Source organism: Mchenga conophoros, linkage group LG12, assembly GCF_057382185.1.
Source record: "Mchenga conophoros isolate Kocher_MC1m ecotype Shallow Benthic linkage group LG12, M_conophoros_male_GT1.1, whole genome shotgun sequence".
Classification (NCBI taxonomy): Eukaryota; Metazoa; Chordata; class Actinopteri; order Cichliformes; family Cichlidae; genus Mchenga; species Mchenga conophoros.
This window is the reverse complement of record NC_140537.1, coordinates 32,092,647-32,108,234: the sequence shown is the minus strand read 5'-3', so window position 1 is coordinate 32,108,234 and position 15,588 is coordinate 32,092,647. Positions and strand designations below refer to the sequence as shown.

Below are 15,588 nucleotides of genomic sequence, written 5' to 3'. Positions count from 1 at the left end.
GTTAGTTTTGTCAACACACATATTTTTTGTGTTTCTCATGGATTCACTTTTCCAAAACTCAAATCTTGGTTATAAACTTTGAAATATTCTTAAGTAAAGTAAAATGGTGGTATCACTAAATTCTGTTAATTTCTTCAGATGTGATAAATGTAATTTAAAGTTTATTAGGAACAATTATCTTGTGGAGTGATTATAATTAAAAAATAACCATTTAACCCCTGGATTTTATTTCATGTTCGTATCATAATTACTTAAAGAATTAGAAACTAAATTCATTTAGTTTTCTTGTGTTTGTATGTTTCTTTCAAATTGCAAATTCAAACTGTGGTTCTATCATAATTTAAATTAATGACGTTAGGTATCAAAATATATGGCAGTGCACAATCTGCTGTGCACCAGTTGAGCTGCACATACCACATTGATACTATCTTTACTTTTTAATATAATTTTTCAGAGTTAATCTTTTTCTGCAGGAGATGATGATATCTTCCTAAAATCTAACTTGCATTTGATTGATTGTTATATTGCTTATACAATAGACTTTGATCATTTGTTACAAACTACAGATGCTCTGATTTATTTTTCTTTTTGTTTTTACAAAGTATTCCCTAACTCTTCAGGTTGCTTTACCACCTTCCAGGCAGCCATTGATTTCTCTCTATCCAGTGCGCTTTCAAAATCAAGTAGCAGAAACTATATAAATTTGCTTGAGGAAGATGATCCATCATATTGAAAAGCCTAATTTTTGTCTGGTGTTTTCTCTTTGGATAACAGTTTGAAATCTCTACGTGTTGGTGCATTTCAAGGGCACCTGAGATTTAACAGTTGGCTGCTGAACAAAAAAATATTGTCTATTTTTCATCAATATCAGGTACTTCTTTTTTTTTTTGCTTGCTTTCTGGATAAAATTTCTAAATTGTTTAATTTCTAAATTGATTTTAAGTCTGTAAAGTCAGGAAGAACTTCACTGAAAATTAAATGAATTGAATTATTTGAATGAATATACATGCTACACCCAAGTCTTTGGATGACTAGACGTCAGTATGAAATGATTATATTAAGTAACTATTTGAATTTAAACTAGATGGAGTCTAGTCAGGGCCTGTCATCTAGATCTGAAATGATTTTTGCAAAATCTTCGGCTGAAGAACTGATCTGATGAGAATAAGATGAGAAGATGAGAAACATTTTACAGAAAAGTAAAGTTGACTACATTTCTCATTGTGATGGATTACATCTGCCAGGCAAGTTCCAAGTCTCTGATGTTTACTTTGTACTGAAATGAATAAAAAGTTCTGCCTTGAAGGTAGAAAATCAGTCTAGAGGCTCCAAGTTAGACGGAGAGAGAGTTCAACAATAAAGCAGAGTGAGAGCCTTTTACAATTAACAAACTGAGGGCCAGATTTGGTAACTGTGTCAGTATAAAACTCTCTTTTAGTGATTTTAAAAGCTACAGTTGGTGTTTATTAAATATGTGCAGTGTCAATTGTGCAACTGAAAGGTGTGGACAGCCTCATTGCAGATTGCAACATTGTACATTGCAGTTTTGGAGATTTAGGTCACATTTCTGGAGAGAAACTCACAATAAAAACAGTTTCTGTGTGTGTTGTATTTCTCTGCATCGCACACACTTATAGCCACGTGTTGTTTTAGATCTTCATGGGATCTATTGCATGTCTACAATTAATGCCAAACAACAGTTAATGGGGCTGAAAGGGACTTACGTGTGTTATATGAATGTCTAATCTTACAAAATTTTAAGTTGGCTGTGTAGAGAAAACAAAAACGATGCATGAAACAGCAACTTCTTTAATATGCACCCAAGTCACGCACACACAAACACACACATTTCAATTTTTTTAAGTAGAAGAGTTTGCGGTAAGGCAGCGATGCACTTGATAAATCGTGTGCTTCACCCGAGTTGTCAGATTTACCCAGCGATGACACACATATATACACTCATACTGTCCCTGGAAACTTCTAACCACAGAGTTTGCCAAAAACATTGATTCCTCTTCAACTGCCTCTTGTTTATCTTAATTGCCATGCTGTTTCCAGAGAGAAACACGTGTGCAACCTGCACTCACACTATATTATTTTGGTTAGTACATTACTCTTTCCCTCATCGGCTCTGCTTATTTTTGTTCCATTAATTTTTGCTGCTCTTGGTAGATTACATTGGTCATTACCTCAACTGTGGTTTAAATGAGCTCATTGTTCGTAGAGCAACCACAGAGCTATCGTCTCTCATGGGGGCATTTTTAGCAATTGCAGCCTCACGCTAATTTGCCCCCACTTAGTAAATTTGACTCTATAAATTCACCTTAAAATTACAAATACTTAAGTCTGAATAAAGCCTATGCTTATCTTTATCTGTTCTGTCTCTTCTCAGGATCACATCCCAGTCCCATACCAACCGGACTCCAGCAGTAACCCCTCATCCACCACCTCCTCCACTCCTTCCTCCCCAGCTCCTCCATTGCCCAGCAGTGCCACGCCACCCTCCCCTCTGCACCCCTCCCCACAGTCAGCAAGGCAACAGAAACAGTTCAACTTAACAGGTATTTTATTTAATACACATATAATTCCTATTCCCCTCTAAAAGTTTGGTGCATTTGGTGCATGCCCACAATAACAATGCTAAAAGAAGGTATGTTGGCTGTTTTAGCTTAGCATTTGGCAATGCAAGAATTATGCTAATGACTGAAGTGAATGTCAGAGCTGAAGCAAAATTAAGTAATTGCAACTGTGAGCTAATTTCTTTTTCTCATAGAAGCATTTTCCTTTGCTAAAAGTAAATAAAATGCCAAAGAAGGGATTGAGAACCGAACCTTGAGTTGAAATTATGAACTCAAATAAATAGATATTGCAACATAGATTGGTTCAAACTAATTTGACTTTGAATACTAAACTAACAAATTGCCATGTGAACTTGGACAGTCTACCCAACTTTTATCAAACTCTAGCTCTTCTTGTTGCCTTCCACAGCCTCCAGTTATTTCAAATACAAGCAACAGTTCATATTCCCCGGTAAGTACCTCAAAATTGATTATTTCCCCTTCCTATAATGCATTGCATCTAGACAAGGATGAGTAAGGAGGGCCCTTTTGATGTTGTTGGTGGTTTTCATCCCCTCACCTTGGCCTGCTTGAAAAATCTCTACACCCACTCATGCTGTCTCATTTGGGCTTCCTAATGATTTGTCAATATCCAGACGCTTTGCTCTTGCCCACACTGGTACCATACAGTCTTTGCTCATTTGGCAGGTTATTATAGCTGAGACAAGCTGGAGTGGTGTTAGGTAAAGAGTGAAATCTGAAGAGACAGATTTTTGGAAATGCATAATTATAGTGCTCAGCAAGCTGCAGCATGTTCTGATTATTGTTGCCACACATGCTCTTTACTTCAGCTACCTTTATAAACTATGTAACAACACATCTACTTCTTACTGTTCACCATCAATCAAAAAAATCTATACATGGATGTAATGTCTTAGTCATCTCAAATTTACTGCTCTCTCTTATTCTGAAAAGACTACAAAAATTTAGTAATATGTGGTCTTCATACAAGTGTTCACTTTGGTGGGGTTGAGTATATATCTGCAGAGATTCTGCTGGCATGGGATACACAAAATTTGACATTATATCAAATGGATCACCGATATCATTATATGAGGGCCTCCGATTCCCAACACTGGACAGTTTAGAGCTTTCAGCCCTGTTGGCTTGCAGGTCTTTGGAGCAAATCCACAACAACATCAGTGCAGACTCCACACAGAAAATAAAAACATGTCCCTCGCTGTGAGGAGATGGTGCCAGCTTATAATGCACCATGCTACAAAGAGAACAGTTTCTGTGGCTCACTCTTTGTGTTTTTGCATTAAAAAAAAATGTCAAAGTGTGCCAATACAGACAACAAGTCTAGCAGTGAATCCTCTGATGTCTTTCAGAGGTGGATACAACAGCACAGCTGACCTTACTCTGTCTTGCATGTTGAAGATCAATGCTTGCAAAAAATAGTTGGGAGAATCCAACCTGTTCACATCTCCACCAGTATAACACGTTATGCAAACTATTTTCTATGTGCTTCATACAGCAGAATATGGTTTTATCACCACTATTAGAATGTCAGAAAGTTTGGTTGTAGAGCTATCTTCGAAGCATTTAAGTGAAAACAGCAGATGAGTTGAAAAATAAATGCTGGATATAACTTAGATATAGCATTTGATACAAGAGCCCATATAAGCCATTCTGATGCTCTCACATCAAGATATTCTCTTTTCACATACATAAATCTTCACTCGCACATATTTCCATTTCCCTTTCATATTTATAAATTGTCACACTTACATACACACATTCTCCGTTTACATATTGTATGTGTAGATTCTGCTTGTAGCTACTTTCAATCTCCTTTCACATGCATATATTTTGACTCATAATTACATATATATATATATATATATTTCTCATTTCAATACATACATAGTTTTACCTCTTACGTATGAGTCTTTGGACTCCCATGCTTATACATTCTTTGTTCTCAGATACACACATTCAATTTAACGAATACAGGTCTCTGACAAGAATTAAGTAGCAACTGAAATTACATTCATGTATTAAAATGTATTGAGCAGATAGGTGCTACATATTCCCAGAGAATCTCATGGTTCAAGAAATACAGACGCTATCAATACATTAGGGCCCTATGCTTAGATGAATTCATTTTCTAGTGACTTCTGAAAACCAGACAAAGATCCAGATCTTAGATGCAGCTTGATTTTTCATTTTTCAAAGATTGTCATCAATTTCACGGTACTTTAAAGTTGTGATAGGAATATATGTTTGGGGATTTATCTTTTTAATTCTGTAAGCCATTTATGGCTTCATTTTATTTTATACACAAATGTATTTTTTGTTAATCTATTTGTGTTTATCGTAAGTATACTGCTTCCTCCAAAAATATTCTAATGCCTTTGATTATGGTTTTCAGTATCATGAAGTATCTGCCTAAAGGCTTTTGCAGCAGTAAAATAGTCATATTTGACTGCTAAACATTACAGCATAATGATGACAAATCAAACATTGCAATTAAATCTACACCATTAATGTGGGGAAAAATAATTTTATTCCTGTAGTCATATGTTAACAATAAATACATGCAAATTTCCTACAAATTTATGGTGGGAAGCTTTTTTATGATGAAAAATACTGCAATGAAGTTTAATAATGCATCTTAAAAAATTATCCTTGATTTTAAAAATCAAACTGTCAAAGCAATTTTATTTAATGGAGTCTGGCAGTGTGAACTTGAGCTAGTTTGAGATGTGAGTGCCAGAGTTAAAACTACTGAAGTTGTACATCCAAATGATGACATCGAAGGCTGGAAACTAGAAGGGCTGATTTCCAATGAGCATACTAGCTGCTGGCTAAAGGAACCTGCTTTGTAAGTGCTGCTGTATTTGGGTGAGATACAGCTTTGATGGTTCAAGGCAGAAGTTTGAATGAATAACTCTCACACTCAAGTGATGAGGAGTAACCACAATCTGGAGTACAGTCTGGTAGGAAGGCAGCTGTTGAACTGGTGAAACTGTCTGAAGATGGATATGAGTGTCAATCTTCTGCACATGCCCCACTGAACCTGTGTTGTCCTTATAGTCAGTAGCCTGGATATAATAAAATGTAAGTGTAAATGTTAAAAAATGTCTTTACTGCTGTTTTGTTTATCACAGTATTGCTTATTTAGCCATAGTTAGAGAACATGTAATTTTCATTAGCTGATCACATAGTTTTTTTTCTTATTGTAGGAGGACAAACATATGCCTGCAAAAAAATACATCTTATATATGAAGAACCTAAAATAAAATAAGTCAGCTTTGCTTAGGCCAATGTAGCAACCAATCAACTAGAGTAAAAAAATAACTCAACGTGATAACCGATCTATACTCAGCTCATCTTTTAATCTGTAAATTCTTATTGGATGACCTGCATGCCATTTCCACTGTATTCCTTGTTTCTTGTGTTTGGAGTCCCCAGTTTCCACAGGTGTATAAAACCGAGCACCTAGTCATACAATCTGCCTTTGCAAACAGAAGAATGGGTCTAATAAAGATTCTAAAGATTGTGTTGAATTTGAGCAAGAAGTCAGTTCATGAAATTTCTTCCATTTGGAACTATAAGTGGTATTATTGCAAAGCATTTAGGAACTATAGGAACCTAGCCAAGAAGTGATAGATCACGTAAAGTTACATTCCAATCTCGTCAAGGTCTGCTGACTAAATATGCATTTGCATGACTAGACAATTCCTGTCGATGTCATATGTAGGTGGTCCAGTGCTTTTAAGCATCTAGTGTATTCTTTTGTTAGACACAAATAAATTACACTTTTTCTTCTTACGTCCACATATCCTTTATAGAATTAAATGCATATTAAATTAATGTGCATGAGAACTACATATGAGGAAAAATATAAAAATGTCAGAATAAAAATGTATGAATATGTGCATTGAAATATATAAGTAAAAGGGGTGAATGTGAGAATTAAAAAGAAAATGATATAAAAATGACAGTGCGAGCATGTAAAAGGAGAATGTATTTATGTGAGAGTTTCAGAATTCGTGTTGCCTTTCATAATTTGTGTCACAATTCACTGCATATCATTATAGACAGCTTTTACACACAAAGAAAAAATTCTGTGTAAACATTTAGAATCTATAAAGTCATAGTTTTTTTAGGTGCTCTTTAAACAGAATGGCAGTCTGTCTCTTTGTTGACATAATGAAGGTCATAATTTCATTGTGTGAATAAGTATTGTAGATGCCAAGTGTGTTTGAAAATTTCCATGTACTCACAGGCACCCTGGAAGTCTTCAAATCCTGTTTAATGGGAGAAGTTAATGGGAGTTAATTTATAATTTGGCATCAGATTTCACCTATTCATAGCAATGCCACAGGATTAGCCCTATGGTAGATGACATCATGCTTTAATTATTTTTTCCAAAGTATAGTAGGAAGAGTTACCTTGTGTCATTAAGTAGGATATTACACCATAATTCAATTCAATTCAGTTTTATTTATATAGCGCCAAATCACAACAACAGTTGGAATAATAGTATTCCTTCTTCCATTATGATAGTTAGCAATGATAGCTGAAAACAGAAGGCTTACAATGATGATAGCATTGCTACTACTGCATTTTACTGGGAAAGAAAAACTCTTGCCTTGTTTAATAGTATCACAGTTTTGACACAGCTGGTATTTCGGTCACCACTGTGGCTCTGTTGTAGCTGGTGTTCCCTAGCTTTTCTATTACATGATAAGCAGCACCACCAATGTTAATAATGACTTTTAATGAATGCAGTTTTGTTTCAATTCATTAATTTGATGTGTTGTAACTCGAATGCTTCCAGATGTTGCTCCCGAGGCTCCTCCCAGCCGAGCTCCGCAGGTCATTCTGCATCCCGTTCTTTCTGAACCAGGGTAAGTAAAATCAATGACAGAAATAGTTCAGTAGAACCGCATGAATACATTTAAAGAAAGAAAGTACTACCGATCATCTTTTCTCTCTGTCAGTCAGCCTTTTCCTCATCTGCATGCTTTCTCTCCTTCTCCTCCTCCCCTCTTCCCCCTTTCTCTCTGGGGTAGTTGGTCAGAGGCCAAGTTGAACTTATTGGAGCACAGATATTTGGGTGGCAATTTCAATGCGAGGGACGACATGATGATTACTCAGAGACTAATGTTAGCATGGCCTTTAGTTCACGCTACACTTGGGATGCCAAGTGGATTTTCACTAGCTCTTTGAGGAAGCCAGTGGTCATAGGAAGACAACCGGAAGAGAAGGATTAGTGATGAGATGCCTCTCGACCCAGATGTTAATTAAATCAGATCTCAATATATCGCATGAAACGGGGCAAGAATCTATAGGAAGATGATCAGTTGTGATGAAATACAGGTCATGCTGAAAGACTGGAGTAGATTCATCAAGAACAAATAATTATATTTTAAAAAAAAATCAACATGGTAGTAAGACTGGGAAAAAATCGAAAGTATGACTTTTACACTGAGGTACGGGGCTGTACATGTACAAGCTGTCTTTGATGTCATCATGCCTCATTTATATAGCAGCTGCCAGATTTGAGATTAAAAAACAGGAAGGCAAAGTCTGGAAATAATAGGAATCATACAAAAATAATGGCATGCATACATAACAATAGACTCCATGTTTGGGATAGTTTAGCATTTAGCATTACATTCATTACCATAATCATTATAATGTGATGCGAAATATTGTTTTCTGTATCTTGAAACCACATTCAGGCGTTGAGCTGTAAAGCTTCACTGTCAGTTTTTCACAAGGTGCTCCAAATGCATGCATATGAGTTTTGTTTTGTTGTTATACTGGTCTCTGTGTGTACTCCGGGGCTGATTGTGAATGAGTTGCAGCTGGCAAATTTTGTCATCTCACTGAGGACAAAATATTCATTTTTATTGAGACTAATAGACTGACTTTATTCACAGCCAAAAGGGTATACAGGAAAGGAAAGTGTGTACAGCCCACAATGAAAAGCCAACTATTTTGTTATTAGGCTTTTAACAATTAACAACACCCATGTGACTGTGACAGCTAAGAACTAAAAGACTTGATATTAGTTTGTCAACAAGAAAAACGGGGTTTTAACATTTATTGAAATCAGAGCAGCAGGAGACTGTATATAAAACACTAATTAAATGACAAAGAAAAGCCCCTTGTACTCTCTCTTGGGGAAATAGATAAGAGTCATTACCTGTTCCCCCAATATTAACCATTCAAGGTTTGAGACATTGTATTTTATTTTTGCTTTTCATAGAAATATGTTCATAACTTGGGAACAAATTCTACCAGAGCCAGCTTGTAGGAAGTTATGAAAAGGCATGAACCACAGTAAATTAAGAAAACAAAATGTACAACTACTACTGAGAAATGCTAGCTGACTCATAAGGCTGCACACTCTGACCTGAATGCCCCCCAAAAAAATTCTCCATTAGTTTCAGTCAATAAATGCATCATAATTTACCTTAGATTCTTAACATATAATATATCTGTATTTGTTCTTGATTTGGGCATTCACATACAGCTAAATATTTAGGAATCATGAATCTCTTGAGAAAAGAGCAAGAGAAAACTCATTTAAAAACCCATATCTTTGGCAACCTTTTCTCCATTTTTCCCCTTTCTCACTCCCGTTCATCGTTCCCTGCCTTTTTGACAAATGGGAATGCATAAGCGTGGTTAAAAAACCCACATTCTTCTGATTTAATTAATGCTATCGCCCCTCCTGTCCCTTCTTTGTATGCTCTTACAGTGGCAGCTGGCAGATTTCTTTGCCCTTAATAGCTTCATCTCAGGGTTAATGAGGGCCTGTTTTAGACCCGAACGCCCTGCAGGATTCCCTCATTAGAGCAGAGATCGAACCGGTGGTAGCAGCCCTTGGCGCCACAGGAATCACATTATTTTATATGCTGCCTCACCTATGGTCTTTTCAGTCAAGGGTTGCTCTGCGAACAAGTGTTAATATACCATAGAATGTGGGGAGTTATACACTGATGTTACACAGACGATTATGTGGACAGTGGGGGTTGAGTGGAATAAGGGAAACGGGTTCATTTATGTCATGTGAGTGGCTGTAGGTGACAATGGACACGCCTGGGTCAGAAATTAATAAGGGCACAGGGTGCAAATGCACTTAAAAACTCGTAAAATGAATGTGAAAATAAAAATTAGGGTCAGAAAAAGGCTGCCACTAATGAGAAGACCTCTCTCTTACATTTCCCCCTGTTCACATTGTAGTTATTTATCTATTAAATGGTCACAGTATCATTGTCTTTTTGCCACCTGAGACATTGCAGATGATTCACAGCATAAAAGCCTGTGGTTCAGTAATTCTTTTTATTGTAATGTGTGCAAAAAAAATAATAGCTTTTTTAGGTAAAAAAAAAAAAAAAAGACACATTGCTAAGAAAAATTGTGCATGAATGAAAATAAATGCAACTCCTGAAAAACACACTGACAAAAGGAAACACGATTAATAATAAAGTAAACACTGGAGATAGACTAGTTGCGAGAGGTGAAAAAAAAAAAAAAGATCTGTATCTAGTATTTAGAAATATCAGAAAAGAAATATTGGTTTTTAATGTTTAAAATAAGACAAATCTAATAACAAAATATCTATTCACAAAGACCAGCTCATCTCATAGTCATTGAAATGGCCTCTATAAAAGACCTTATGTGTTATAATGGGATTCTGAATCTACAGCATGTCTCTTCTTTGGTGTCTAGGTAAAAGCACAATAGAAAGGTTACCGGCTCAGAAAATAAGGTGGCATGCAGCTTTTAAATTGCAGGTCTCAGAGCTGCCTGCAGATATTTATTGCATTGTTTAAAAGTGCACAAAAAGTATCACTAAAACCAAATATTTCAGACCTTCAGAGCTTCATTGGTGCTTAATGATTCTGGGTTCAGACCTTTTTAAAAATATTCATGTGCCATTCTCATGCTAAGTACCGAGATCGGTTTAACACTGGCCAAAATCACTGGTTCTGATATGCACATTTGCCTCTACAAAATCTCTCAGGAACACGAGACTGATCTATTGCTGTTATTCTGTAGGAAGTTGAATCGACTGACAGCAAAGTAACACATTTTGTAAAAGAAAAAAAATGTTGTGAAAGTGGTACAAAGAAGTACAAACAAAACAAAACAGCAGTGAACCCTGGACAAGCATTTTAATCGATGGAGAGGGCTCCAGCACCCAAAAGGCATCACAAATGACATTCAGTCATTTCTACTTTAATAGCAACTTTAAAAACAAAAAGCAAAAAACAAAACAAAGAAAATTCCTACTTTTTAGTCAGAGACAACCAGGTGTTGTAAAACAGAGCGCAATTCACTCTTTGTGACAGACACACAGGGGAAAGGGTGTCAAGAGAAGTTATCTATTGCCAATTAGAATATATCAGGTGCAGGTGCAATCAGTTCATCTGGGTATAGAGACAAAAAACTGCAACAGCAGTTCTTGTTGTAGTTTTTGTAGTGATCTTTGATTCTTTTTTGTGTTTACTTTTCTGCTTCCTCAATAGTTGGAAACTATTGTGAGAACCTAAACATTTGTCATGACTTAATATGACACAGGCGTTAGTATATTGCCATCCACAGATGGTATTCAGACATATTCATTATCTGTTTGTGAAATGATTTAGAGGTTGTAGTGGTGACACATCATATGGAATGACACACATCAGTGCACACACAATAGTCGTCCAGATAAAAATCAGCCTGTCTGATCATACGTGTGAGTACCACATCTCTGTGTAGAGGCTACATTACTGATATCTACCGCAAAACCATCTCTGCTCTCAGCACACATGAAAACTATTTAATATAATAACTATTTGAAACAGCAATACAGCAATACAGCAATACTAACTCAGTTCAGTTCAGTTTTATTTATATAGCACTGAATCTCAAAGCGTTTTACATGGAAATACTTTGGTTTCAGATGCACATACATATAGATGGCTTTAGAACATGCTTATACTAATACTAATACTCCACAATCAACGTATACACTCAATAAAGAATTTAAAACCTGCAAAGATATTTTTCCTTATGAATATATTTCTTCTCTTCCTCCTTTTTATTTTAGCAATGAGGGCAACCCTTTGCTTCAAATCGAAGTTGAACCTACATCAGACGTGAGTATGACCTTTGTTGTGCTTTCAGCGTGTGCGGATCTAGCTTTGTTCAGTCCTTGCATTGCTGATAGTACTGACAATTATGCCAGTAATATCAGTGTGTAATTGCTGGTGAATGCGAATGAAGACTAAATACCACTCTCACCAACACTTGTCACAGTCATTTGCGTTGTTCTCTCATTTAGCATAATTTGTCTCAGCTCTGTGAGGAGCCTTTAGGTAAGTTATGCGTCAAAAGCAACAAGAAGGAAAAGACATCTTCGCTCCTCGTCATTGCTATTTCTATAACAATGATATAATTTGAGAAAATGTGATGCAGATTGCGTTGAATGATATTCCAGCAGGCGCCTTGGAGTAGGTCATTTTCTCTCTTGCGGTGCATTATATTTAAAATCAAATCAGAGTAAATCAACCACTTTTCCCTGTGGTTATTTTCCCTTTTTTTTATCAGTCTATTTTTTATTGGTAACAGTCTAAACAGTCAGTATTTCAAGTGCAAACAGCCACAGAAAAATCATTAGATATAGAGGCAACACAGACATACAGTATGTGTTTGTTTTTTTTCATATACAATCCTGTTTATAAGTAAAATAGTACTCAATACATTTACTTATAAGCTAAAATATATCACATCATATGCTATACTCATTGTAAAATATATATTGTTACAAGGAAAGATGATTTATTTATGTATGTATGTATGTATAAAATGAAAAATTGGCATTACCATCTGATAAAAACTGTTCATCCTGGGAATACAGAGCTTTTGCTACATCTAAAGCTTGGTGGGTTGGAGAAGCTTTTTGCCGATAATTATGCTTCTCTTAAATGGCATTTGTATAAAAAAAATAATAAAACATCCATCTGCTATCTTGCTGGAATGATTTAACACTATCTTTTTGTGTATAATGGCATTTTGATTCCATACATGTGTAGGAAATTCAAGCTACCCACAGTTCAATTTTGCTTTATCACAGAATGAGGAAGGCAATGATGAGGACTCTGGTGATGAGTTTGAGGAGATGAACTTGTCGCTCCTGTCGGCTCGAAACTTCCCACGTAAGGCCAGTCAGACCAGTATCTTCCTGCAGGAATGGGACATCCCCTTTGAGCAACTAGAGATTGGGGAGATGATTGGTAAGGGTCGCTTTGGAAAGGTTTTCCATGGACGATGGCATGGCGAGGTCGCCATTCGCTTAATTGACATTGAGCGTGATAACGAAGACCAGCTGAAGGCCTTCAAACGTGAGGTGATGGCCTACCGAAACACTCGCCATGAAAATGTGGTGCTCTTTATGGGGGCCTGCATGAGCCCACCACATCTGGCCATCATTACCAGGTAAGGATAAAGATCTAAGTTTGAATTAAGGTGTTCTTGATAAAGCTCTACACCTCTGACAGACATTGATCACACTTAAGTACTGTTTGCTATATTGTGTGATTGTCCTCTCTACCGGCTCACAAGCTGAGCTTCACTACAAAAAGCAGCTAATGAACACTTGAATGTAGCTACCTGTTAAGGACTAGGAGAGAAACATGAACAAATGCACTGAGGATTTTATATTTTGTTTTGTTACGTGGCAGCAAAGAAAAAGGGATACAAGCAAACAGTTTACCAGCAACAGATTACTTAATTTAGAAACTAAATAAAAAATGACTTGAATTTCAGAATTAACGAGAAAGTAATCTGAGTACCTTAAAGAATTAACTTGTAAACATGTCATGTCTTATAGTTTAATGTCCAGAAATAATATTGAATAATAAGGAAACTACAATATTTGCATGGCCTAAAAGGTTAGTTAAAGTGCCACTTTAAAATAATACAAGTTGAGTTTGAAGAACTTTTTAAAACGACCTCTATTGTTCTTTATAATTGCAGTCATAATGGTGTCCATCAATAGCCCTATATTAGAATATGTTATAGTACACAATGGTTCATTTGAGCTTTCATGTTTGAGCAGGCTGCAAAAATAATATACAGATGGCAATGAAAAGAATGCTGACCATAAAACAAATGAAAGTACAGTGCAATTATAAAAAGCAATATAATGAGACTCCATAAATGGATCATCGCAGATAAAATGCAGAAATGTTCATATGGGTTATCTGTAGGAAAAAAAATTATACAACTCTAACCAGGGTAACTGTCTGTCTGTCCGTCCGTCCATCCATCCATCCGTTCATCATTTTCACAGCTCTAAAATGTGTAGTTTGGTCTGCTTCTGAACTTGAGAGAATGACCATTTTATGGCTTTGACAGTCAGTCCTGGTCACCTAGCATTCATTCTAGATCAGCCACAGACCTTCCCTTCTTTAGAAATATGAGTTTAGAGTGTCTGACAATGGGATGTGGAGAGGTTATGATTAGAGCAGGCTGCTGCTGTTGCTGAATAGATGAACCAACCACTCACCATAGCAATAGTGCATTTGTCTTCACTACAGTGCAACAGCAGATAATATGAGGTTAGAGTGGACGTGAAGATTTCTCTCTCTTTAATTATTTCATGTATTAGTGTTTACTTTTAGGCAGATTTAAGTACTGTAAGTATTTTGCCACTTATAACAATTAAGAGAAAGGTTGTTTTCTTGTTAAAGAACATCACGAGAAGTACTCTCATTTAATTAATTAGCAGAGCTAATGACGTTCAGAAAGAAATTATTGCCCGTCCTATTGTCATCTACATAGGCTGTGAACAACAAGGAAGTCTTGCAATTTTTATACATTGTCTCTGCATATATTTGTTTTGAAGGGACTGTCCATCTCTTACTAAATGTACAACTTTAAATATGCTTTAGCACAAATGCACTAATCCCTTCCATCATATTTACTGTTTTGAATGACCAGTTGTATGATTTCTGAGATATTGCATCTGATGCCAGTTGAAATTGCTGTATGCACAGGGGAGCTAACAGGTGAGCTGGCTGCTTCTCAGAAATCCTCGCTGGTGATGCTGAAAATAATAGCGAATGTCAGTGCAACAGGTGGCTTTGTTATCCACTAATACTCTGCTTCTCACACCACAAGGATAAAAAAAGTTACTACAAAATAGTCTTCATATTAATCATGTAGACCAAAGTGCAAAACGAAGCACACTGGTTTATTAAAGATTTCAGGCTGCATTAATAGGAACATAAATATTGATTGAAACGTTTTCCTTTAACTTTTTCCTTTATGTTGGTTGATTTTGTTGGGCATAGAGGATACAGTGATATTACTGCTGGATTTTATTCATGTAAATTGCATAATTCATTTTGAAGCACAAAGGTGATTTTCAGAATGTTAAGGTGGACTCATTAGTTCTCCATCATCTTGTCTTCCATTAAATACACCCTTTCTTCTTAGACTAGATTATCCATATCATATTTGCCGTAGGTATAAAAGTAACTGTCATAAAACATAATGTCTGCATAAAAATTTCAACTGGCTTTAGATTTAACCAGCCAGCATTTGTTAGTTAGATTTCTGTGTTTAATAAAAGACGTGTAAAGAGAGGTTTTAAATATAAAAAATGAGGCTGTCATGAGATTGTTTCAGGAATGAATATGTATGAGCTGTTAGCTTCGGGTCCTTTGTTGGTCACCTGCATGGCACAGTCGGGGTTGAGGGCTTCAAGTGTGAGGCAGGGGGTGTTTGTTGAGCTGCCTATTAAAATGCCATTTTGATGGCACCCCTCCAGAAATATCACATTGTCTAGCTGAAATACAGTCTAGCTCCATTCTGGCTTACAGTGAACTTCGTTTTTAGTTCATAGGATGGCATTTTATCCTCTAACAGTGTCTCAAACTCCAGTAATGCACACTCGTGAACTTCTAGACAAATATTTTTTCTGTTTATGTAACACTGAACATTTAAAAGATGA

At 36.1% G+C, this 15,588-nt stretch overlaps 1 protein-coding gene across 3 annotated transcripts in view; it reads left to right on the top strand.

Annotated features, from left to right (window-relative positions):
• ksr2 (kinase suppressor of ras 2) overlaps positions 1–15,588 on the top strand; it is a 118,094-nt gene that overhangs the window by 79,061 nt on the left and 23,445 nt on the right. For all 3 annotated transcript variants that reach the window (XM_085295289.1, XM_085295290.1, XM_085295288.1), the window contains 5 exons: positions 2,393–2,561; positions 2,989–3,030; positions 7,408–7,477; positions 11,680–11,728; positions 12,706–13,067. In XM_085295289.1, the coding sequence (XP_085151415.1) occupies positions 2,393–2,561; positions 2,989–3,030; positions 7,408–7,477; positions 11,680–11,728; positions 12,706–13,067 (692 nt within the window). The remainder of the gene's footprint in view (positions 1–2,392; positions 2,562–2,988; positions 3,031–7,407; positions 7,478–11,679; positions 11,729–12,705; positions 13,068–15,588) is intronic.